This window comes from Neodiprion pinetum, chromosome 6 (genome assembly GCF_021155775.2).
Source record: "Neodiprion pinetum isolate iyNeoPine1 chromosome 6, iyNeoPine1.2, whole genome shotgun sequence".
In the NCBI taxonomy this organism is placed as follows: domain Eukaryota; kingdom Metazoa; phylum Arthropoda; class Insecta; order Hymenoptera; family Diprionidae; genus Neodiprion; species Neodiprion pinetum.
This window is the reverse complement of record NC_060237.1, coordinates 18,302,227-18,329,164: the sequence shown is the minus strand read 5'-3', so window position 1 is coordinate 18,329,164 and position 26,938 is coordinate 18,302,227. Positions and strand designations below refer to the sequence as shown.

At 37.6% G+C, this 26,938-nt stretch overlaps 1 protein-coding gene across 1 annotated transcript in view; it reads left to right on the top strand.

Annotated features, from left to right (window-relative positions):
- The window catches only part of LOC124222108 (protein PALS1), a 69,363-nt gene that overhangs the window by 11,098 nt on the left and 31,327 nt on the right, over positions 1–26,938 (top strand). Inside the window, exons 4-7 of the mRNA XM_046632721.2 lie at positions 8,605–8,665; positions 8,857–8,938; positions 11,004–11,107; positions 11,585–11,989. Of these exons, the coding sequence (XP_046488677.1) occupies positions 8,605–8,665; positions 8,857–8,938; positions 11,004–11,107; positions 11,585–11,989 (652 nt within the window). The remainder of the gene's footprint in view (positions 1–8,604; positions 8,666–8,856; positions 8,939–11,003; positions 11,108–11,584; positions 11,990–26,938) is intronic.

Genomic DNA, 26,938 nt, shown 5'->3' with positions numbered 1-26,938 from the left:
AAGGACCTATCAATAAAGTGGCGAATAGTTTTAAATATTGAACATTTCATGCAAGAATGTGGAACAATGAAGGATTCCATTCCATCACAGGACCGTATTCCAATATTATGCGTACGCTTCCAGTGAGGCGAAACATTGATCCAGGTTCTAAAAGAACCGCATACAATTATACCATATTTTTCGAAAAAAAAAATGTGTCAATTTTTTTGTTCACGTATTTACGCTAACGTTACGCCGAATATCTTTCAAATACCCTCGAGAAAAATATCTAATTGTGCAGGTTACCGTCAGACTATCACTTCTATTTTATTTTCACTCAGCCATTGCCATAAATCATTGTTGATTTGCCAATGAAGCGTATTCAACAAAATCTGTTGTAGCAACAACTATAACACCCATTATCGACAACTATAATTACAGTAAATTGTTACTTCTACCAAATTTTCTTGTAATTCTGACAATGTTTAAATCGTTGTTACAAGGACAGCCATTTGACTCACAGAATTTTCTAGTAAATATAATAGATCAAAATTTTTGTCAATGGCAAATATAAGAGAGGATTTATTTTGTGTAACCCTCGGGTGTATTTTTTATTATAAAAAATGGATAAAAAATCGTCAGACTCAGGGGTACGCGACGATACGTACAACGGTTACTGTCTATTACACTAATACTCCCTGTGCGAAGTGGCAGGTTACAGTTGCGAACCGTTAAATAGAACGATGTATTTGCGTTATACATACCGCGGTGAATATGTGTATCATATAGCATGGAACTGAAACGAGGACATTGGAACAATCAGTTTCATGTGCATCACGTCACGTTGTACGTTTAATGAATTATTACGAAATTTGTAATGAGGAACTCAGATATGCGCTGTCGTAATTTAAACGCGAAAAATAGAATAACACCACTCGCGGTTATAATAATATTAATAATAACATTAAAAATAATAATCATAAAACTATCGTCATATTTATTACTATCAGCAAATTACGAGTTGCCAAACCAGAGCTGCTGACTGACTCGTTATGCAACAGAAACTGTAGTACACCTGTGCTCTCTGCGAGCCTTCTGTCGCGATCCACGTGTTTGATCGAATGAAATAACTTATAGGAGTTTCTGTACAAGTAGGTTATACATGGAGCTCTGACACCTGCGCTACGAAGCCGGGGACTCGTAGAGTGACGGTTATATTATTCACATTATACGCCTGTATAATTTTGATGTTATTTTTTTTTATTATACGTCGAATCGTCGATCGTAATACTTTTGTTCTCTTTGAGATTAACTCGCGACGATGATTATATAATTTAAAAAAAAAATCTGCACAGCAGGATCGGATCATTTATTTATATCGCATTCCGCAGAAAGAACGAATCGTATGACAATGTGTAATGCGTAACGAAATAGTAAGCTTGGAGAAATTTTTACGGCAAAAAACAAAAAAAAAAAAGAAAACTTCAAATTGCATTCTCTCAATGTACGAGTATGTATTTAATTTATTTCTGTAACTGAACATAATTTCTGTTATATTCGAATAAATGTAGAGAGCGTACAAAAGTTTGTTCGTAAATAAAAATTGAAAAAAATGTTTCATCTATTTTACTTATGAATCATTCAAACGTTTCATTTCAAACGAAGGCCTGCTTTTCGCTTTGGAAAATCAAGTATCGTATAATGTCGTTAGGGAAGTTAATGAAATCAGATGACCAAGCAGATTCCTATTACACACAGTCATCTTTGGAATCGATGAGAGAATGCTTTGACAAGCCGTGAAATTTTGTTCACGACGAAAATCTGGGAAATCAGTTTTCAATTATTGAGTTTAAACGTTTGTCAATTTTTTGTTAAGCTAGGGAATTTCGTGCGATGAAATCAGCGAAGTGTTTTTTATTTCCGTGAAACAAATCCGCAATAATTTTTTAAAGCGTTTTCTTTGAATCTTATGAAAATAATTTTAAATGCCAACGCAATGCATTTTCATCACTAATGGATATGACGGTTTCTGGTAAATTCCAATAGTCGAATCCAACAGATTTCTTTTTATCAATACACGCTCTTTGTGTTCAAATACATCGTTTCTCTGGGGTACACAAAGCGATATCAACTATCGCATGTATTGGAATGGGAGCATGTGGTTTAACTCAGAAATCTGGCCATGAAAAAGAGAATTACCAGGAGATTGTTTCCAAGAAAATTGCACGAACATCACAGTTCATAAAATTTCGTTTAACGTGTCAATCTTTCATTTTGGTAAACTACGTCAATACCAAGTATTGAAAACGCGGTCTACGGAAAGTTAAACAATGAAAATTAAATTTTTCCGAGTGGAATACTTTCTTTCATCGTGTTTTTATTTTAACTGAAACATGTTTCTCTTAAGACTATACAACGTAGTCATTCCTTATCGACCGCGTTAAATTTCACTTATTTTCACCATTATCAAAGCTTATCCACCACTGATGTGAACATCACGTAGGAAGCATAATTTTACATGTAATAGAGAATAAAAATGTTGAAAAAAAGTTTAGTTTCACGCAACATTGTTGCCTCCTTGAGTTGACTATAACCAAGATTTAAAAGTTATACGATAATTTCATGGAAAATTCTTGAGGATAGACGATTACAATGATTCTGGCTATCGTATTTTTCTGAATTTTTCAATTTTCATTACACCGAACAGCATCAGCGATTCACGAACTACCTTCCCTTCGCGTTATTAGCGCTACTAAATTTTACTCAGTCGGTAAGGACTGACTACAGTATCCTCTTAATTTCAACCTTACGCAGGATTTTCCCTAAACAACTAAAATTCTTCCCCCTTATTTTAGCTAACAAAGTAATTCTGGTTTTTATCGCAGCTAATTTTGCATAGTTAATACATGGCAAAATTGGTCAAACACAACAATAGAATAAAATCGGGGTTTAGAAAATTGAAATCAATTTATTCAAGTTCAATTCGAATAAAAGTGTTTTCTCGCAAAGAAAGAAAAAAACACTGGCTGCCTCGAATTGTGGTAAAGAAAGTTCGGTTAGTAATAATTTACAAAATATTACATTGCTGCTCCGTTTCTGATCAACTTCCACATACATGCCTATCATTTTTTTCCATTAAAATTCCGCTCATCAGAAAAACGCTGTACACAAGACAAATTTAGTTTAGGATCAACAAATTTATTTGATTGATTGAAAATATATATCGACTCTACTCGAAATCCATTCCGAGGTATCTGTAGAACATCCAGTCATGAACAAAGCTGACTCTGATTTAAAGAAATAGAATAATCGTGTGACTTTTCTAAAATTAATGGTAAGTGATTTTTTTTGATTTAAATTACAGGTTTGACTTTTTTCAATAATAAAGAAATATTTTCCTAAACTACAATTCAGTTCAACTTTTCAAACCCTGATCTTACAATTGTCACTTTTCATCGCCTGTGGTGATACACGCAAAGTGTTGATTTCGACCGAAAATCGATTATGCTGATTGCAACAAATATTTACGTTTTAGAAATTTTAGTATCCGGAAAACAGGATTTTATAAAGATGTCAGTCGGTCTGTTTGTCCTGATACACACTTTCGCAATGATTTCGAAAACGACGCGCTGGCAAAATCTGCAGTTTATAGAATTTTTTGTGCATTCAAATGATGGACATGAAAAACTGTCAAATTCCGTTTTCCAGAAGCCTTGTTCAATATCATGACGTCGCAACACGATGTGACAAACATGGCAAATCTTCGATTTAGAAAATACAACAAGTCGTTCAATTTTTCAAATAACTAAAAACTGTAAACAGTTTACAATAATACAATCCTATACATTTACTCTCTAAATTTGAATTTTCTCCAGTGGTACACTTACAACTGATTCCCATTTAGAGAGTAATAAACTACGGATCTGAACAATAACTCTGACAGCGTTCGTACGTACCATTTGTAAGAAGTATTATTGAAATTACCGTGGTAAACGAATAAACTTTACCGCAATGAGACATACTTCCGTACAAAAAATAAAGAAACGATTTTACGAACAAAAGAAAGTATTAACGATAGAATATTTTCATTGCATAATCGATAGATGCCTTCGGTAATTGAATTTCGGGTCTCTATAAGACGTCGAAGATTATCGTGAAAAATACCGTCGTCACACGGTTGTTCTCTTTAACTGATTCGAACATCCTCACTCAGCTTATACGCTGAATCGTGAATTTGGAATCTCCCAAGATAATAATTATAAAACTATTTGAAGCACGTGTAAAGCTTAATCCACCCTCTTGCATCCTGGTCCCAAGGCTTGGACTCGCCTTCAGCAACTCGGTCTCAAGTGGCGCACGCTAGAAAGCTCGTGCTTTTCCTATCGGTGTGGGGAACCTGCCTACTTATTTGATATTGACCATCCGACATCCTTGCACCCATGCATCCACCGTTCGTTACCTACACATCGGGCGATCGGAACTCCAAGACTCGTACTTAAAGGTCCTACAGTCAAAGTGCATTGAACCTCCCCGACTATCCCGCAGTCTGTACACTGACTACCCGCGAGTTTATTTAGGATTCTACTATGATCCAAATATAAACGTATGACGCCTTTGCGGCAGTTCTTTCTCTGCGCGCCCCGCGAACGTGTAGATCTACCGATTTTAGTGCCCACGCACGCGGATATATTCGGAGGAAATCGACCATCGCAAGCCTCCCTGAGCCTAGTTCCGGGATTTTGTTTCTCGAAAGGATCGGTTCAATTTACTCGAATACACGGGAATCTGAGATTTGAAATTTACCTCGCTGCTCCACGCATATTTATTTTTGTCGATAGTTAATGTCGGTGATAACTAACGTTGTTTTCGAACAGCGCAACCTCGGACTTTTGTCCGCAAGTATATAATATCGATTCTCAAATTGACTGGATAACGATCAAAATTCCGGGGGAGAAAGTTATAGGAATTCTGTTATTATCGGGTTGCAGGTTATGAGGTTGGTCGACCAAAAATCGATACCATTTATTATTTTAATTACGATACAATCGTACTTTGAATATTCGGTAAATAAGTGTATACTCGCATATGTGCAACAAGGATATATTTAACTAAATAAAATTATAAAATACTGGAATTATAAACAAAAGCTTACAATTAGATGTCGATACTTCGCTTCAAAACTCTTCAGAATAGTTTACAATATAATTGATTGGTTCGATTTCACTCTACGACGACTCATTTTATTCAGCAGACTATTTAGTACAGATTCAGTTTTTTAGTGTAATTCTTGATTTTACAGCAATGTACTGAATGTTGCTGAATTGAATATTGAAAAAAAATAAAACTCGCTTAGTCAGTGACTTTACAGAAAATACTTTTCTGAACAAAACAAGCCGCCATCGTAGAATGGAATCGAACGAATCTACTGTATTTTTAACAATTTTGAAGCGATTTGAAATTTAGAATCGATATCCAAGCTTTTATTTTATAATTTCAGTATTATCTATTTTTTTTTTTTTTACTTTTGTAGAGATCTTCGTAGCATACGAATATTACACATTTGATAATTACTCAATATTCGACTGTTCCGTAATAAACTTAACAAAAAGTGTAAATTTTTGGCCAACCAGCCTTCATAATTGCCTCGAATTTAGGCAAATAATTGAAAGTAGAAAACGCCGACGCGCGATCGTTGCTTTGAGACAGTAAAGTAGGACTGTGTCTAGAATAACGTATTATACGGGCATGTGCATCGAAAAAATATACTTTCAGCATACTAATTTCTAGCGCTAATCCGTCGATACGTGCGTATTTTTTGTATGCAATGAGCGAAGTGTAGCCAGTGTTTTGCAGTATTTTGCATACCGACAAGTCGGACTGCGCGCATGATTTATCATTTGGTATAACATCAGGCAACGCCTATCTGTCGCCGCGTACGTGCGTAAACATCGTGAATATGACACAGATATGAAGGATATTTGAAACGTTCTGTTATTTTGCGATCAATACATTGCACATTCAACAGATTCGCCTATAGCGTTTTTTTCACCTCCTTTGTCGCCATTTTTTCTTATTCACTTCTCTGTTATTGTTTCTTCTCTCTTTGTTTTTTCCATCAATCGGAATCCCTGACATTCTTAGAGGCATTAACTATGCGATGCCTCAAGTTGAGAGTTACTTTACCGTGAAGCTGCATGTCGGCCTTTTATTCGGTTACAATTAAAAAAAAAAAAAGAATTTGACCTACCATATTATTGACTGGATACTAGTTAAAAATGACCATGAAAACATTGTAAAATTCGACTTTTTCACTGCAGACCGATTCATGATAACAGTGCATTATACACGAATAACGATTTTAAATTCGTTCAGATTATTTTTGCAAGTTTTTCAAACGTTCTTTCGATATTATCTACACCATTTTTTATCATTCAAATTCTCTGACGTTTCTTGAATTCCTCTATTTTCGAAATAGAAAAAAATTTATTTGCATTTAAAACGTCATTCGAGAATGAGGTCATATTGTATTTTCGATTTTCACGAATGCGATGCGATAAAAAAAAATGTGCAAGTTGCCCTGAGTTTTGTAAGAAGATGGAAAGAGCGATCACGATCAGTTTTAGGGATTCAATAGGAAGGCGTGACATATTTTTGTAGACGGTTTTTGGTACTCGCTTGGTTTTCGGTGCGCATTGAACAAAAAGGAGAAAACTATCGGCGTTTTATTAGTGGATTATTCGGCTCTACGCGATATGTGGTGCGGGTGCAGCAAACGATCGAGACACGATAGTGACTCGACTATAATTGACGCCTGCGAGGCAAACTGCGAGGAGGAATTATGCATAACGAGTGCGTGTATAAACGATCTGGACGATAGTGACGAGGATTTTGGAATGAAAAAATACTTCGACCTCTCGGCGATTAGATTCATCGACGAGGATGCAGACCTTGAGGATGGGGTCGATTGTGCGATCAGCGATATAGGTCTTTGCATTCTGAAGTATTCACACGTATTCCGTATACAGAGTGAATTCCTAACGACTGCACGTCTGCTAAAACTTAATGCGCATGCGCTACAATCTGAGACTAGCTGTTTGCCAGGGCGACCAACCGTCGTAAATTTAGACGACGGCTCGCCGCGATGTACGCTACTTGAAGAATTTTGACAGAACTGTCGGTGGCAGTTGTGCTCAATTCACAACTGTCAAAATTTTTGAGCTTAGAGGCAGTCGGTACTCTTGGCAAACGGTCGTTTTCGGATTTTAGCTCGTGCGCATTAGATTTTAGCAGACGACGGACCGTGCAGTCTTTAGAAATTCACTCTGTATAGCCACGTGATATAATCTCACCGGGAAACATGTCAGAAAAAATATCGCTAATTGAATGCTGCGTTGGTATGGCAGGGGCTGTTGTAGGTGATGGTTTCGAGAAATTATCACACTTCCAACTGTGTCTCTGTACTCTATATCGATTATTTTAAAAACACGTGCGTAATGTTCGTTTGATGTTAGAATTAATCAGGGCTCAGCGATTAATCGATTGAGGCAGACTTCGAATAATTCGTTTTTTAATCAATTGATTTATAGCCGAAAAAACGATTAATTGAAAAGATCGACTTACCGATTAATCGAAAAAAAACAATTGAAAGGGACGATTCTAAATGTTAGAATTTCTGAGATCTTCAAGAGCGAGACTTTAAACTTTTCATACGATTTCGAAGACGTTTGTAACGCAGTTAGTGAGGCTAAAGATTGTGCTCAAAATAAACGCCTGCAGATGTTGTTACACAATAAGTTTTGAAATTCTACAATTGACTTCGCACCAAAATCCAATATCACCTGTGAAATTCGTATCCATCAAGTAACAGTTGTATTATTGTTTATGAAGACTTGAAGTAGACATTTGGAAATATTGATTTTCTGTCGATCTTCCTGACTTCTTTCTAATGAGTTCTGAATCCAACGAGCATTCCTGGGGTTTGCAATTTATATAAAGCAACTCAAGAATAAGAGAATAATAATTTGGATGCATTTCGGAACATTGAAATGTTATTACACGAAGAAGTTGTTAAATCCAAGAAATTACAACTTTATAAATCGTAGGCGTGTAAAAAAATAGTAAATTATAATATAATTAGTTACTACTCGTGTTGAATGAGTTGGTAAAAAAGATACTTCTCAATCATTTTTGCACAGCTTCAAATATCGTTCCCGTGTGATTTAATTTTAAAAAGTTGCACACAAGCTAATCAACATCAATTCATTATCATGTATATGACATGTAATATGTCACGTGAAAAATCAACACTTTCAGATTAATAAAGAACAGTTTCTCAGCGTCCTCGCAATTGTACTAAGCGTCGAAATCCTTCACATTCGAAGAATTTCCAAGTTCTTCCCGACGTGTGATAACCACGGAGTGGATAAAATTTTGAATTAATACATTATCAAGTTAGAAAAATTGTATTTAACGATAACATTATACCAGCGTCACCATTCATCGAGTCTTGCAAACTTCAAGGAACTTCCCTCTCTTCCAACGCACTATTATTTTGCTTCTCATAGATTGAACTAATTCACCTACCGTGTTACTGTTTTTAACCTGTGTTTCTCTGACTGTTGGCAGAAGAGTTGGATGGACCGAATGCCGGACGCATCAGGGATGCTTGGGTCATCGCCGTCGAAAGGTAAAATCTGAAAGAGAACCTTACTGTATTTAGCTATCTAACGATGTATGAGTCGCGGAAAATTGAACCAACTCATCTGTCAAGGAACATGACTTTTTGAATATCACGTGGATTATCTAATGAATTAAAATTATTTTACTCTTCGTTTTATTTCTTTTCCTTATATTTTGTTTGGTGTTTTCACGATCCAGAGGAGCAAGAGAGAGATTGCAGAGGCTGACAGCTTTGAGAAGAATCCAGCCGCGAGATATACAAGCTATTCTCCATCAGAAGGTGAATATATCTTTTACACGGATAATATTATCTGCGGTTTGAATAAAAATGAACACAAATAAATTATCAGATTCGGTGAATTTAAAAAATAGAATAAATAGTTTACCGTTAGCGTGGTAATTCAGCACAACAAAAAATACCCTGTATACATAGTTGGATGTAATTTCGGACAATAGAGGAATGACAAAGTGGAGAATGAACAGGATACCTTCGCCAACATATCCGTCTATAAACCGAGGTATAAGCGTAGCATTTTTTCGTCCGTTCGTTCGTTCCCGTTGCACTGATGGCAAATATAAAATTAAAATATTTCATTTGAGTAAAACACATTTGTTTAATTGCGTACGAAAACTCGTTGACAATATAGCTGCTGGTCTATTTAAATTAGCGTGTTCGAATCAATATACTACGAATCATTGATCGAAGTAATTTTTTTTTTTCATCGTGGTAAGTAAAATATTTAAAAATAGATATGTGTCTGACGCAAAACATTTTGTTTTGTCAAATTTTACACGATGCTTTGTATTCGTGTTATCCACGGTACGATAACGAGAGTCACTTTGATATCCCGGGCAATTTTAGCACCCTCGGAACCATTGATTGATCTCTGTGAAAAACATCCGGTGTTGCATAACGCGTGCTTATTAAACTTTTCTTCACCTGGATATATAGAACTTTCATTCATCATCTCTATTCCATTGGGGCTACTTTGGTGCGAATTCATCAGTCCCTTTCTTTCCGGTGTCCTCAAGACCTTTCCTCTTCATCCTCTATTCACTCCGTAATTACTTCACCCCTCGTTCTCCGCCACAGCTAGTTATATACCTACCCCTTTATCTCTTCTTTTGCTGCGCGACCAGCTTCAGGCAAAACCCTCGTGAAAATCTTTGGCGCACTTACCGTCAACTAGGTCGCATCTCTTCTAGAAAAGACTGGTGCCGATTTGTGTGTGTATGAAGTCTAAGTCGTGACCTACGTGTTCGTGCTAAAAAAAAAAAAATTAAAACTTACACTTTCGAGGTGAACGCAAGAAGTTTGGTCGGACGAAGTTTGATAACGTTTCTTTAATTTCATTACATGATATTGAGAGTTTATGAAATTTATATCTTCGTAAAGTACGATGACTTATTTAACGATTAAAAAAAAAAAAATGAACCCTAAAATGGTAAACAAGAAGTAGGATATCGATGCTTCATTTTAAATTGCTTCAAGATGGTTATAAATCCGAAAGATTCGTTCAATTTCACTTCGCGATGGCTTATTTTGTTGGGAAAACTACTGGGTATTTTGCTTTCTGATGATACTTGCGAGCGACATCATATGCAGGGTGTGATTTGGGAACAGTGTAGTGTGTTACAGCTTTGGAAAGTGGGTGATTTCCGATAAGTGTGAAGTTTATAGCGTGACTCGTAAAGCGAGTGCTACAATCGCACGAGTTGTACCAGTGTGAACGCCGCATGAGCCAAGGTGAGCGCTGTAAATACACGAGTCAGATATCACCCATCAGCACGCCTGACACACGCTATTTTTTACAAAACCTGTGTAGGAAAGCTTGATTTGAAACAAAAATCGAACGTAATATAATAATTTAAAAGACGTAGATCAAGGGCAATCAAGAGGTCCATAGGTCCGGAGGCACAGGCTCGGCTTCGTGAAGCCTAATTCTAAACGTGCAAACTTCAAGTTGAACTCATTGTCAGCCGAATGACGTCACTGGCGGTGCTTAAACTACGTGCGTAAAATCAAGTTATCGGTAAATGCGCATGCGCCGAGAAAGTCCTGGTTTGTAAAATTGAGAAATTCAGCTAAGCGCATGCGCGAGCGTCGTTTTACCGCACTTTTCAGAAATGGGGGCAATTCAGGCACGCTCCACAGGCTTCGAAAATTAACTTGTTGGCGATATGATATACCTACACATATGTACCTGCAGGCCATTTCAATTATGTTTTCTATCACATAACTTACAACGTCAGCTATGCTTTTCGAGATTTACCCAATTAGTTATACAACGATGCGCGTCCTTCAATGCGCATTATAACTACAGATATATCTTTACATGATTCAGGATGAAAACACGTCGCAGATAAACGACGGAGGTGCTTCTTCTAGTACGATAACCACTCGTGCTGAAATAACGAGTAATCAAATCACCGTAACCGTCAAAGACAGGTGAGTAAAGTATAGATACGTTATACGCATTAGGTAACTCTCACTTACGAATAACGAATGCTGGTCGAATATTAGAAATTCAAGTTGCACCATAGCGATACGATTGATCCGATCTACTAAATACCGTTCGAATCAAAAATGCACGATTTAGCTAAATTTCCATATTCGTGTGTAATTCAGAATTGCCGGGGTGTTATATTCGAGACTGTTATATTATGCAATTTATAGTTCTATAAAGTACTACAATAATTGAAGTCGAAGTTAGAGTTCCAGAAAGCTGGAACATCTATTCAGATTATTTCATTAATTGACGCAACATTAAACAATAATAACGAAGTATTTCGTATAATAAATTTACAATTTACACTACGCATTGCAGTAAACATTTTGAGATTCACGTCATCCTCTTGGATCATCGCGTTACATGCTCATCAAACCTGATCAGCCTAAAACTATAAAAACCTTTTTTCGCCACAGGGAATGTCCACCGACCGAATTTCCGGTAAAATTGAGCAACGGGACGGTACCAAAGGTTGCAACGAGCAAGGTACAGGTCAGCCCTGCACCGGCGTCGAATAAGCTCGCCAAGGAAAAGGAGGATAACTCGGGAGCGCCGGCGAAGGAGAAAAAGGAGTCTTTAGAGAAACAGCAAAGCTGCCCCGAGGAGTCGAACAATCTATTGGTACACCCGGCACCTTCGCAGGGTACTAGAGTCGGCGAGAGAAGGGCGAGCAGCCCCTTTCAAAATGGCCGTACCGAGGTCCTGATCGGCGACGCTGAAGGTGGACCAAGATCGCCGAGGGGATCGACGTCGTCGGGAGCTAATGACAATAACCTGCTCAATCCGCCTACCGAATCCGACAACCCAGAACCAATTTGCAGGTGAGTTGTGTTTTTCAAAATCTGTGTTGCAGGGCGCACATAATTTTTGCAGGTTTCATTCATGAATATTCCTTTCCACCTGATTATTCCATTCTGTATACTGATCGTGAATGTATTTAATTCGTAAACAGACGAAATGGAAGTCGGTGATATTTTTCTAAATATTTTCTGTTACCAATGATATTACTGATTATGCTTATAATCATCACCTCGTTGTTGAATTTTCAATGTGGTGTGTCACTCCAACTAAAGCTTCGTGGTTTTTCCATGCGGCAACTTCATGGTTTCATCGGTTGAAAACAACTGCAAATTCATATGCAGAATTAGTTGTTCTGCAGCCTCAATGAGCTATAACAAAATTTCTGCAAATGGAAGTGTTAAAATTTCGCAGACGTAGGTGTTTTTATTTTTCTATTTTTGCTATTCAGATCTTTGAGTGATCACAACGCATGTTGATCTAGCGGGGCACAGATTTACATACAAGTAGCGAAATGTGTTACATAGTTACGTATCATAAGAATACATAGCAATCATATTTCTGCATGAAATAACGACATAACAATTGCGAAGAGTTTTCAGAAATTTATTCTGTTCGTCCCCTATACGCGTGGAACAGGTCCAATGAAAATTAGGTATTCAATGAAGTTTTCTATTTCATTTTACCTACGGAATATCGTTTCTGACCAAACGGAGCTTTCCCGATATCTACAAACTTTCTGTATCCCGTCTATGCGACTTTACACAGTGACTTTATACGGATTTACATTTAGAATTTTCAGCTTTCCCAGATTTTCATCTTACTGTAAAAACAGTGTGTGATTGATTTGATTATACCGGCCTCTCAGTATAAGTAAATTTACTTCTTTGGGAGAATCGAGGATGTTGCATAGTGATACTCTGACGAGAATTTTCCGATCATTTCCATTATTACGTATTACGTTCATGTTGTGCTTACTCTGCACTGTAATTCAGTAAGTATACACGTAGAAATGATTCGTTACATCAATCAAGTGAATTTAGCTCAACAAGTTCAGTTCAAAAATTATATATATGATGATTAAGGAAATATTTATTATTAATAGAAACCATTGAAAACCATTTAAAATTTATCAACGAATCAATTCGTGTAAATACCTATTTTTAAAAAGTAAAATAAGTCTAACCACAGAGTCCTGGAGGTTTGAGGAAGACGACAAATAATAATTATAATCATCCCCGGTTATCCGCGGGCGATGCAGAGAAATATATTGGAATCGAACCAACGGGGCAGCGAATATACGGACATTGCGAAATGCCCGAAATCGATGCAATATAGGTAGTTATTGCGAAGCAATAAAATTAATATAGGCTTGCAGTTGTATATCGCTATGGGTATTCGGTTAGTACACCAGAACCGCGCACAAGTTCTACACATAGAAGTTAATTTTTAGTTTTTCCTTTTATTTTTTATTTTTTGTTCTCCTTATCGCCCGGTCAAACGACTGGCCGCAGATATTTACGCTCCTCCGCCTTAATAATAAATAATGCTTTTACGAACGCAAAAGACTACGCGTGCACCAAAGCGAATCAAGTTGCCTGTTTGTAGGCGTTCCCCTGACTGTTCAAGTAGCAAGGAGGCAAACCCCGCACCAAATTCAATAAGTACGTCAAAACTCGCTGTGCCCAGAAATATTGTTCGACAAGAATTGATTGTTTTATAAAACGCCGAGACTCCAATGTTTCTCCTGGTGTACATATGACAAATTTTTCATACTTTTTTTAACTTAGGGATTTATATTATTCAACCCGATTGCGTAAAACAGGCGCGCAATTTTCGATGTCTTCAAAATAAGAGTATATCTTTACTCTTGACTTCGCCTGTGCGATTAATCGATTAATAGTTTTTTGAATTAATCAGAAAATTCCCCTCGTCGTTTTTCCTATCCATCGATTGGACAGCCCATTCAATTAGGCGTCTTTTTGTCAAGTCAGCTTTTTCGAACAGACTCTACACCAATTCATGTTTTTTTACACCTTTCTTCACAAATAGGCCCGCACAATTGATTGCGTTTTCGATTCATCGGTTTTGAATTTCAAATACCGGTCGCTCGTGCAGTCGTTCTATTCTCATTCGATTATTGTAGGACATTTTGTAGAACGTTTTTGCGACGTATCTAAATCACGACGAACGAACGGAAATACAGAATAGAATTTTGCGTAAATCACGTATTTTGAAACAACTCGCGAGTAGCATTACGCATACCGCTTGTCTCTTTAATTTGTTTAAATTTGTATTACATACATTGAATTTCGGTTCTTCAGCGGCGAATCTACTTGGTGATTCACCGAATTCGGGAATACCTACGTAACAGAGCTACCAGATTGACCAAGCTTATACACTTACGTAACGGCCTGTTTCGTTAATCTAATTATCCAATACAGTTAGGTACAAATCAATGAACGGTAGCACGGCGAGAGTTGTGTGACAGTGGCAGGCGAAGCGGCTGCATGGCGTGGATGAAACGAAAACGACGAAGCGGTAATTTGGATGAAATTTGTCGAAGAATAAATAAGCAGGGGTGTAATGTAATGGAACAGGTATATGAACGATACTGGATACCTGCAGCATGCCGCCAGCTCGGGCGATAATCAATACGAGTGTACGTATTTATGAGTCATGGCGATACCGATCGGGTGTCGCTCGAGTGTGCATGGGGTATATATAATAGAAGAAGGCAATGAAAGAAGAATAAAACGAGGTACCTTATAGAGGAGAGAAAATGAGAGACATAAATTCTACACGTTCGATTCATTACTTAGATCGTACTCGCACATAAAACAATAGTAGGTACAAAATAATTGCGAGAACGGTATTGGTATTATATACGGCATCTTATACCTATCCATTACGGATACCGAAGCTTATATCGTCGGCGGAAGAACGATGTGACATCTTCGACAGCGCTTTATAATTTCAGCGCTTCCTCCGTCAACAACTCGACTGCTTTGTAGTTTTTGACAGAGGTAGCGCAGAAAATAGGATTTGTGGTGTGTCCGTTATATAGGGACTTTTGGACTCGTGTGCGTTTTGCACTCGTCAAGAAATCCCTATTTTATGAGCATTTGCCACAAAAATAACTATTTTTACAAGAACGCAATTATTGTTTTTCGATAATCTTTTAGCGCGCTGTAGGTATGCGTTGTTAGTTTGAAATGTCACGTAATTGAAATATAATAATATATCCTGCGGTGAATGGAGTATCCAATTTTATAAATCATAACTGTTCCAACTGTTACAGGGATTGGTTACGGGTTTAGGAATTATGCACATGGTCAATTGAGCCATGATAATTAAGCGGTCGAAAATAAGGAAAACTAAATTCGACGTTGCACGAAAGTGAAACGGTTGTACGGAAAAGGAATAACGAGGAAGTAATGGATTGGTTTATCAACCTAATCAAGTTCTTTCCCACTTTTTTTTCTTCAATTTACCCAGTACAAGAATGATGATATCGATATGCAATACGTATAATTGAACATTCGAATCAATTATTGATTTGCAGTTTGTGTAATCGCCGTAGGTTAAAGCAGTCTAAAAATCAGACTATCACAAGAAAAGTACCTAAAGGGTAAATGAACTCACGTAGTATCACATATTTTATACCGGCATTAACTTTACTAATTATCTTGAAATAATAAACACGGCGTCATTTCGAAATTCGAGTAAACACTGGTACTGCGATACCTCAGTATTTACCCCAGTTTACTATATTCAGTACATAACAATATGCAGATCAAATGAGTAATGAACGTTATTCGAATTAGACGTATTAAAGATTCGCGTGATCTGCGACAATTCAGATGCGCCGTTTTCTCTTGTGGGCGGTAAATAATTACGAGTACAAAGGGAGAAAGGATAAAGGATAGATAAGACATACGATAAACAGCCAAAGTGGCGACTTATCGTACACCTCGTATTCAAACGCAGTACTTCAGGCCGTGTAAGTGCAGTCTAAACAATGCTTTTTCTGTCTTTTTAATCTCACTGCGCCTGCGACGAGCTGAGCTGGATCGGCTTATTCTTTCCGAAGAGAAGGATCGAGCGAAGCAGGCGGGGCAAAGGGATAGCGGGAGTAAGAGAAATAGAAGGATTGACAGAGGGAGAGAGAGAAAGAGAGAGAGAGGAGACAAAGGCTTGGCGAGCGCATACCTTCTTTTCACCCTAAGAACCTCGACGCTATACTCGATTCTGTACTTTAGCATATGCTATAGTTCGAGGAGGACATCGCATCGCGTACAACAAACAGGCGCATTTCCGTAGGACAAGTCCTTCGTTTTAGCCTCAATGAAACTGAATTCACGGAACCGCCGGGCAAATTATGTACTTGTCAATATTATACATTTTTTGGTTATCGCAATGTCAAGTCTATTCGTTTAGTTAGCGACATTTTTTCAAATAAATAAGGCCGCAGGGACATGTAGGAGTCCTAAGCTTACCGACTGAGTAAATTCACTCTTTTTATTCCTATATTAAATAAACAAATGAATGGAAGGAGTTCAAATTTCGACGTTGCATCGTCCTTTCGGAGCGGAATTCGGGAAATTTATTCATATCTCAAAAATCGTCAAGAAAATGTGTGGTTTCTTGACACGTGTTATTATTTCCACATTTCCCGCATTTCTCGGGCCAAAAACTGCATAGTTGAGATACTTTCCGCACTTGTCAAAAAACCACATATTTTTTTGACGATTTTCGGGATATGAATAACTTTCCTGAATTCCACTTATACGAAAGAACGATGCACCGTCAAAATTTGAACCCTTACCCTTTGTTTATTTAATAAAGAAAATCCTAGTTATATGAATTATTTAAAAACCGACGTAATATATTACGAATGTCTGATGAGATCTCACAAAATTGTTATAAGTATGATTTCTTTGATGGCCCGTGAAATTTTATGATATTCGGATCAGTCCTATGAGTTTTCTTGAGCTTCATAAAATCTTATGGAACTTCCGTAGCAACGATACGGAATAGTTATACCTGCGGTGCAATATTGTAGTGTACAGTGGGATATTTTAGAAACCATAAAAGTTGAAGAAGTCTCTTTAAATCTTTCGAACTCACAAAGTTCTGTGAAATCTCTCATGAGCGTCAAATGATTCGATGAATAAAGATTTCTGTGTGGGTAGACATACTGAAGGATTGTAAAAATTCAACAAGGGCTTTCACCATGCGGTTGCTAAACTTGTATCTACCGCAATAACGCCCTTACTAGCATCCAAAGGAATGCCATATAATCCTATGCGTTGGCGCACTTTCACTTGTTAATCGCAATTCGCAAGCTGCATTAGCTATCATATCCAGCAACGGTGTTGGTTAAGCGATAACATTTCCGCTAGCAGTTTAAAATGTATGAATCGACCACGCAGATTGTTTATTTATCATTTATGGATCCTTAAAGCTTGACTAAAGACGTATGGAACCAAATGTAATTGTAAAGTATCAAGTTTATAAGATGAATTTGACGTTAACCAACATAAATTATTGAAATTCACGAAAAATTTGGAAAAATTCATTTCAAATTAAAACTGAATAAAGTAGTCATTTTTTTACTAAGAGGAAAAAAAAGAATCTCAATATGTCACAATAGATGAGTCTTTGAAGAAACTCGATTCACAATTAGCAAAATTACATGTAACGAATGAAAATTATACGAATAATGCGTTTGCCTCACAGTGAAAACAATAAAACTTCAATCATTGCATAGTTTTTCAAGCCGGAATAATTAGTTTACTCAAGGGAGTATGTTTATATAACGCAAGCATGTTTTGCGCGTTTTATTACGCTTGTGTTCGGTACGTAAAGTAACTGTTTTAGCGATAGTGAGAGTGAGTCGCGACTGCGCATGTGTGCAGTATAATAAAGAGCATTTTCAAGTCCTACGAGTTAAGAGTGGTCTTTTCTGTACTCTGCGCATGCGCATTCGCAAGCAAATCTGACATTACGCGACCCTAACCTCAATTTCACGCTTCGTGAAAGAACGCGAAAATGACTCGTGTTATACAAACAATCGTATGCTACAAAGAGGCAACTGACTTTTGCCTCACATATAAAATCCTTTGTCCGTTTGTCTTTTTGTTACCGATAAAGTCGAGAACTAGTGAACCGATTTACACGAAACTTGCAGTAAATTGTTCCTTGGGTCTGCCCGAGTAACATAGATTATACGAGTCATGCCTATGAGTTCCATTAGTTGTAAAAATTATAAAAAGATGATAAATACGTTGACTTTTGACATGGAATGTACACTATGCGCGTAGTAATTCTGACCGTCACCGCGAGATTGCGGGTGTTGCCTCGCCTACCTTACCATCTTAGCCGTCTCAGTCCAAGTCAGCTGAATGGCATGGTCAGCGAGGCAATGCCATATTACTAATAAATCCACCAGATGGCTTTCGTCTCTCGCAATTGGATTCCACTCTTTCGGATACATACCTCGCGATAAAAAAAAAATCTCTCATTGTGGTTTTTGGGATTACGGTTGTAATGTACAGTGTTCACCTCGCACGAAGGTGAGGCGCGGAGCACCGAGTGCCGGCAAAGATTGACGAGCACAGTCCTTAGTTTACGATATTCGTCTTCGGCTCATATTGCAAACTTACACCTGGCCCAAAAAAAACCGAGTCTACCTCCTTGTTACGCAATGTACTCTTATTTTCATGAAACTTACTTGATTAGCATTAGTTTTTGCATGTATCACGCTTGCACTTCAATCCTTATTCAGTCAGATAGTCCACCCAGCGAAGTTTCAGGCTTTGCATGCTGTTTGATCAGGATTGCCATTGATTATAAAATAAGCTTGATACAATTTATTTTTGTTATGTTGTAGTTCATGTATTATGTACTTATGCAGAATGTATGTTCTCTACATCGGTTGCCTTTCGCGTGTATCGTGACACAAGAGCGTTCGGAAACCTGAAACGTTCGCTTTTCACACGAGGGGCTTTGCATGAATATTACCATAATGGAAGATTATTAGTGACGCTTATGTGAAGTCGATTCGAGTACTTTTAACAAAGATGTCTTTTTTTATTTTGTGGCTAACGGCAGCCTCGAAAGTTGAGAATATTTATAGGAGGTTAATTGGCCAAATATCAATACTTTCTATTAATTTTAATACGAGAGAGTCGGATAATGAGTATTTATCAAGTATAACATTTGTGCCTTCGAAGGTTTCATTAGAAACAAAAAAAAAAAAAATAGACAATACCGAGATTTTAAACAAAAACTTCAGCACCGATGCTTCATTTCAAATTATTTAAAAATCGTTAAAAATCTCGTAGGATAGTTTGAATTTTACTGGAAGGTGGTAACTGAAATTATTCAGAAGGTTATTTTCCACAAAGTCACTCGAGCAGACTTTTTTTCTATCATTAGTCATTTAAATATTGCCATTCGTTGATCATAATCAATATCGGTGCAACGTTGTGGAATTAGCTATGATGATAAAAAAAAGTTTCATTGCGTTTGTTAAAAATAGTCTTCTAAATAAAATGAGTCATCCTAATCAATTTACTTGTTTTATAACTGTTTTTATACGATTTGAAATGAAGCATCAATATCCAAGCCCGTTGCTTCTAATTCCAGCATATTGGATCCCTGTATTTTTAAACAGTACTTCGTACCTATCTTTATCATGATGAAATAATGACAGTATCGATATCAAACATCGTCAAACAATAAGCCCGAATCGTTTCCATTTTGCCAGTAGAAAAAAAAAAAAAAATAATAATACAAACGTGTTATTTATCGATAATTGTGTCCCACTGCTTCTATCGAGTGCACGGTAACGCGACGCGTGTGATGGCAATTAAATTTGGTGCAAATTCGAAATTCATGTAAGCTGTATAGGTGAAAAAAGGGGCATAAGAAACCAGACTGTTTGCGCAACGTCGCGCTTGCTGGCTCGCGGCCATTACCGTCAATGATATATTGTGCAGACAGACTGTTAGAGACAATCTAATAACTGACCTTGGTCAATGTACATCCGAATAGTCGGTCTTCTCGAAGGTGCAGGCAATGGGAAAGAAACTCCACGAGACGATCGGGACGCGACGTTGAAATACCGCGGTGATGAGAGGAGGGCCGACGAAGAAGAGAGGTGGAGAGAGAGAGAGAGAGAGAGAGACATAAACATCTAGTACCCATCCGACACAATGTTCGATAAGTAATGCAGGAGAATCCATTCACTCGGGGGACGCGAGGCTTCTTCGGTATTCATTGCCAACGCGTATATAACGCGCCATACGCATCAGTACAATGAGTGATTATCCAAACACAATACGAGGGGAGCTTATTCGAACTTATCGACCAATTTTTCTGAGAACTACGCTTTAGTCGAATTAAAACATTTCTTCACGTTACGTACGTAGAGGAGGAAAATATTCTTCAAATTGATTTTCATTTCTTTTCGGTTTTTAGTCCTTCGTAAGGTGTATAAGGTGGCTTTCTTTCTAGAAATTTTTTCCTCCATACGAATCAAGGGGTACATTGATGAGATAGTCGATACAAGGTGACGTGAATGCAGGCTTAGAAATTTCAAAACTTATTTCAATTTACGGATTATCGACATCCGTTGATGACAGTTATATAGCGCAAAACGTGAGAAATTCATTTTGAAAGGTATATATGTATATATACAGAATGAAAAATACGAAATCGTGATCGAAACTTGTTATTTTTCGTGCCATTTCCTTATTTTTGTTTACACCCGAAATGTAGTGATGTGTGTTTGTTCAGAATTGTGTGTTAAATGCGGCTGTTATGCGAGTTTTTGCGTTGAGATGCATAGCTTCTGATAATAACCAAAATACGAGAGACTTAAATGTAATCAGTAAGGACTGACCATACCACCCCCTTAAGACTTAATCGTCTGTACTAAAGTATTTTCGACAGAGTTATCTACTTCAAGAGAAAAATACGTCAGTTTTGTCGATGCTTCCAAATACGTTAAGTAACAATGAAATTTAAATATCTAAATCATCAACACTTCTAGTGGTTAAACCATAAATGCTTTCGTTTTTTCAATAATAATTATAGCCTCTGAAAAATTAGACCAATACCAATTCATCTATTTGCTCACTTTTCATGACGATCGCATCATCAGCTACCAACGATTATTGAACTTGAACGAGTTCGAACCGTCTGTCATAAGACCGAATCGGTGCAAGCATTAAAACACGACAAGAAAAATACGTGGTGGATTTCTAACGCTATCTCATATCGAATATCCGCAAAAATTTTTCCACACGAGTGACCATTTTTTCATAATTATTTTTTACAGTGTACCGGATAGAATAAATGCTTTTAAATGCGCGGTAGAGCTCTGCGCCACGATTCAAAGCAGGAAGAGAATAATTGAATGAAATAAACGATGCGCACGATCGCAAGGATATTTCCACGTTTATAACAATGGCCCACTGGAGGCGTGTCCCTCCTATCCGTCCATACGTTGATATCCGTTCGTCGGTCATTCCTATACGTATGCAACCTTCCTCTCGGTTTTTCTTTATTCCTCTCGTAGTCGTGGTTTCTTTTTTTTTCCGTTCCTCTTATTTTGTTGCCCCCCCTACCTCCAGTTTTTAATTCCAAAGCGGAATACGGGTTGGAACAGGAAACGCCATGGGAGAGTGAGCAATTGGTATGCTCTACCTGTAACGTTGACACACTATCGCCTTCCCGGTTTTCGAGCACGTGTGCGAGTTTGTCCGTGATTTCAGTATGGGTACGTAATATACGTACGTACGTAGAGTCCTCGGTGTGCGTCGCGGCTCTGTTTTATAACACACCTTCGCATCGCACACAACAGCGTCGCGAACCTCGCCGAGTTTAGTGACGTCCGTATGGGTGAAACGGAGGATCGTCTCGCCTCGACTTCGTTCTCCTCGTCGTCGGCGTCTCTGCGTCGTTTCTACTTATCCTTACGTATACAATGCCAGTTAAGTATAGGCGAGGAATGCTAATCTTGCAAGATGCGGCTCACGTCCGCGTACTTTTGTCCGTCTACGCACAGGCACATGTGTTATATGTTATATGTATACCTTGTACACACACGCGCGCACGTATTGAGAAAATGATTAATTATTTGTCAATTGATTGTAACCTGGAGCCTTGATATGTCGATTCAAAAAGGGTAGGATAAAATTGTGTCGGAAATTGTGTCTATTTGGAAAAAATATTCGTCATGGATTTTACAGGTCAGACGACACGCCAAAAACAGCATTCTTTTATTATGTGTGATCAATCAATTGTTTTGGAAAAGAAAAGTCAATATTTGAAGTTGTAATTTTGCATTTTGTAAATATCTTGATAAATACGCAATATATAAAAAAATCACAAGAGTCGTTTTTCACGGTAAATTGAATTTCATAAAAAAGATCTTCTCAGACTTTTTGTCATATATGTTATATTTTGGGAGATTTTTAGGAAAAAGTGAAAGAAAGAACGAGAAATCAATTGCGCCACTTCTTACGCATAAGCTACGTGGTTCAAATTTCATGAGGTTATTTTTTAGTTCCCAAACAGGCATTTTGTCGGGTAGCGTTAAGGAAAATTCAAAGTTTTTTTTTTTTTTTTTGAAACACTCTAATATACATATATTTATTTATTTATTTAAGAACGTTATTGTACTACGAAGAATACGACTCTTGAACCATTTATGATAATTACCGTCAAACTACGCGGAGTTGCATAAACAATACGCTGTGGCTATGATATTGAACTGTTATGTTCCTTACTTAAAATGCACGCTAAAAGATTTTGTGCTTCAATTGAAGGAAATGTTTTTCCAACCGCATAAAACACAATTGATCTAAACCACATATTTTGAACCTTTGTTGAACAGTTTTCTAAATTCGGCAATGTTTCAAGTGAACTAGTATAAGCTACGTTTTGGAAGCATCCTGTAAAAGAATTGAGCCCGTAACTTAGGTTCTACTTTCCGTCCCACTCTCTACCTCGCCTGGTACTTGTACGTAGGTCTGAATTATTGTCGAGAAAAACTGGTTGTCACATTTTTGAAATCCGGTAGGTATAACGAAACGACCTCGATTTTGAAGTTGTCTGAAAAATTGTCGGTGCATAGACGAAGCGGTAAACAAAACTATCTGCTACCGGGCGTTTCTGTATTTGTTGTAGTTAATAATTAGCAAAATTGACAACTTGAACACGGTAAAGTATGCTATAGGTGTATGCATGTATAACGTTGTAGGTATATAACGTGTGCATTCAATAGACAGCGAACCGTGGAAGTATTACGATAATTGGGCCGATTAATTAACCATCGCGAATCGGATCGTGCACGGGTGTATAACTATGTTAACTTTTATACTTTCGAATATTTAATGAACACGTTAGTCGCATGCGGGAACCAGACCGTCGCATGGGCAAAGAGAGATGGATACTCAGAGAGATTGAGCGCGGAAATGGAGAAAAATCGTAATTCCAGATATTAAATAGCTCTCAGTAATAGTTTGTTATGCATCCTAAGAACTTTGTGGCTCGTAAGTTTGTTTTCTTTAATATCAGAGCTAGCACTTTTTCAAATTAAACGCATTGTAAACCAAATTATAGCGTTGAGCACCCTTTACTATTTCAAAATGTACAAGGTATTATCACACTCGAATGAAAATGTATTTATTATTTACTGTGGCATTTCCTTCAAGATTTGTACACTTTGAACATTCAAAATAAGACGCTTTTCTGCCCGGACATTTTGCACACTCATCCAAACACTGTAGGCATCCACTTTTTCTTTGGCATCCGGAAAATTGGGTTCAAATCAACGGTATGCTCATCCTGAGCAAATGTGTCGTAGGGTTAAAGTTTCAGATTATTTCTGTTGCACATGTTTTTTACACGCCAATTATCACGCGTATTATACGTACTGCATTACACAGACGGTACCGATAGACGGGGACATCCTGAAGCCTTGTCTTCCTACTTTCAAAATTGTGCAACACCTGTTCGATCTTTGTCCCAATTTCAGAGTTATCCCCGATCTGGATATGAAAAAGGTGTTTTTGTTTAAGTATTGGTGCGTCACCGATAGGTTATTATTTTTTTCTCACAATGCTTATTTATGAAATTAGATTACTACAATTTTCAAAATCGATCAACTATTTAACCATATGGATCTCTGAAATGATGTCGTGAAAAATCAGAGATTGTATTCGATTCTTTGAAAATTCCTGTAATTTGGTAAGAATATATGATACGGAATACTTCTAATCAAATTCAAAAAATATAAGTAAATAATACATGTCGTAATGACATTGGTGAACGAGAACTTTTTTCGAAATAAGAAGTCACGTGTGTGAGAAATCATAACAAACAGCTGTCGTATTACCTATCAATTTTACCCAATATTGCATTACTTCCAACATTTCTACCTTCAAACAATCTCAGACTTAATATCCAACAGTCTAAAGTGTCTCGAAAATTTCATAATAATTCGAAATGATTTGGTGTGAAAATTTTACGTATACATTTTTTCCATACACATAACATATACATTACATTGCACACGATACAGGAGACAAGTGATTGAATTTGTTTTTCTCCACCTGCACTTGAGAGAAACCATGTACGAAGAAAGAAGACGAACCAGGGTTTTTTTTTGTCCACTTTTTTTTCCCTCTTCTCCGCCCCACGACAGGCTAACTTCGTAGCAGAAGGCCCGCTGGTTCCGTGTAAGATAAAATTTGGGTCTCCTTAACGCGGGCTCAGGTTTCGCCGAATTTGACTTGGCCTCTCAGCTTACGTTTTTAATGGAGCTGGCGAGGGTAAAAGTGAGTATACAGGTCGAGGTACAGGAGGGACGGAAAACGCCCCGCGTGGAAAGGCAGGGAGGCCGTGCAGGCTACCTGCGACTGTTTACTTTACCTGCTGTCATTAGAGACCATAGGACCCATAGAACCAATCCTGTACCTTACACGCGCTACCGTCGGGAAGAAATTCTTTCGACGATAGCGGGCAACCGTGCAGCCCTGACTAACAGGTAGTCGGGGCCCCGAAATATTTGAAAGGTCTGGCCGCCCTTCAATGGGCCTGCGGAACTCCTACAGGGTGGAAAGCTACGTGGCTCCGGAATACCACGTTGCCTCCTATAGCTATAAGTCGCGTTGAGTCAAACCGTTACACCTGCACTTCCCGTCATTTGTGTTCCATGATCAGGTGGGAGCGTCGGGGTAAAGCGGAGGGAAGGGGAACAAAAAAAGGGAGCTAATATGAAACATGGCGGGTTCCTTCGCCACGCGATGGGAATGAGGGCTTGGAGCTTAGCATGCGCGCATGTAAAATACATCGGATGTGTTATACCTTGATACGTGCTATTCGGGCAATGTAGGTATCAACACTGCGATGTGAGCGACTGTAAGGGGGGGGGGGGGGGGGGGTACTTAGTGCTCGCTTCTACCCTGAGCCGAGTCTCCAGGGGCAACGAATTTTTAAAACATTGTGTACGGAAAACTTGCGCATGGGGGTGCGTCATGTGTGCACGTCATTCGGGGTGTACGTTATCATGTAATTATACGGAGGAAGGGCTCGTGACGAGTCCCATCTGTAGTCCTGGGAATAACACTAATAAAAGAAGTTCCCCCCAGTACGGGGTAATGAAGTGTTCGAGAAAAACTAGGGAATAACACAGGTCTGTTGTCAAAAAACTTCACGGTTTTTGTTTTATACTGTTTCTTACATAGGTTTTCGCTCAACGAAACCGTGGAACATACGCAGAAAGTTCCATCGCGTCAGGTTTTTTCTTGAACTCGTGTTTGTAGTTTTATTTAGAGTGAAACTACCGTTTAATATGCGTAATCCGATATCCTATTCTTGATTCTTAAGATCCTATGCAAAAGTCATTTCTTACTTCCATTTAATGTGTATTAGAGTGAGAATCAAGAATAAATACGAAAAGGGAAACAGAAGACGGAAAGCGGAAGCGTTTTCGGAGGTGTATCAAAGAGAAGAAGCAAAAGTTTCATAGGCGAAAAAAATGAACACGGAACGTTAAACTCATTTCATAAAGTAATTGCTTGTTTAATTTTATAAGAAATATTGGTCAGTTCATTGTAATGAAACGATAGTTTTTTCATTATTTTTATGCTTTTTTTTTTGTGGAAACACCTTGTATTTTGCAAGAATACTGAACGCGATGCAGGGAAATGGAAGTCATATTTGTATTCAGCACACTCGGAAACATTATATTTACCAAAAACTTCCCATACAGCTAAAAAAAAAAATTTTTTTTGCAGACCCCTGTTATTATCTGAGGCAGATGAACGAAGTAAGATCTCTATTACGTAACACAAGCTAACGATAAGATATCCGTAATTTGAGAAAAGTTTTTATACTTTCGGATTAAAAACGCCAGAGTTTTATAATTTTGAATGTTCTAAATAAAAAAACCTTGCTTCGAATTATCGATATCCTAACTTGTGTAATTCGATTTTGCGCAAATTCATTTCTTTAACGCGATTTCAGTTAGCAGGGATATTGTTTCATTCGTGTTCACCATCATTGGCGCAAATAATATTACCGAAGGTTTTTAAACTGTTTTTCTGTTACTTTAACTTTTGATTCAGGTGTCCGCAGACCAATTTTTATATACATACGTAGCTGAACGTACGGAAGTTTCTCAATGCATTCACGTACAGTAAACGATGATTATTTAGAAATTAATAAGTAACCGTCAATTTCAATCACTGAAATTCAACGAGCAATGAAAAATGGTAATGCAATCATTGCTATACTTAAAACAGCGTATTGAAGAGAAACGAAAGTTAACCAGCGCGATCGATGATTTGTCGTTGTATTCGAGGAAACCTTGTAAAAAAAGAAAAAGAAAAAAAAATTTCATCAACTTATTACATAACTGCGGTACGATCAAGCCATCACAGTCGCGTGACGCA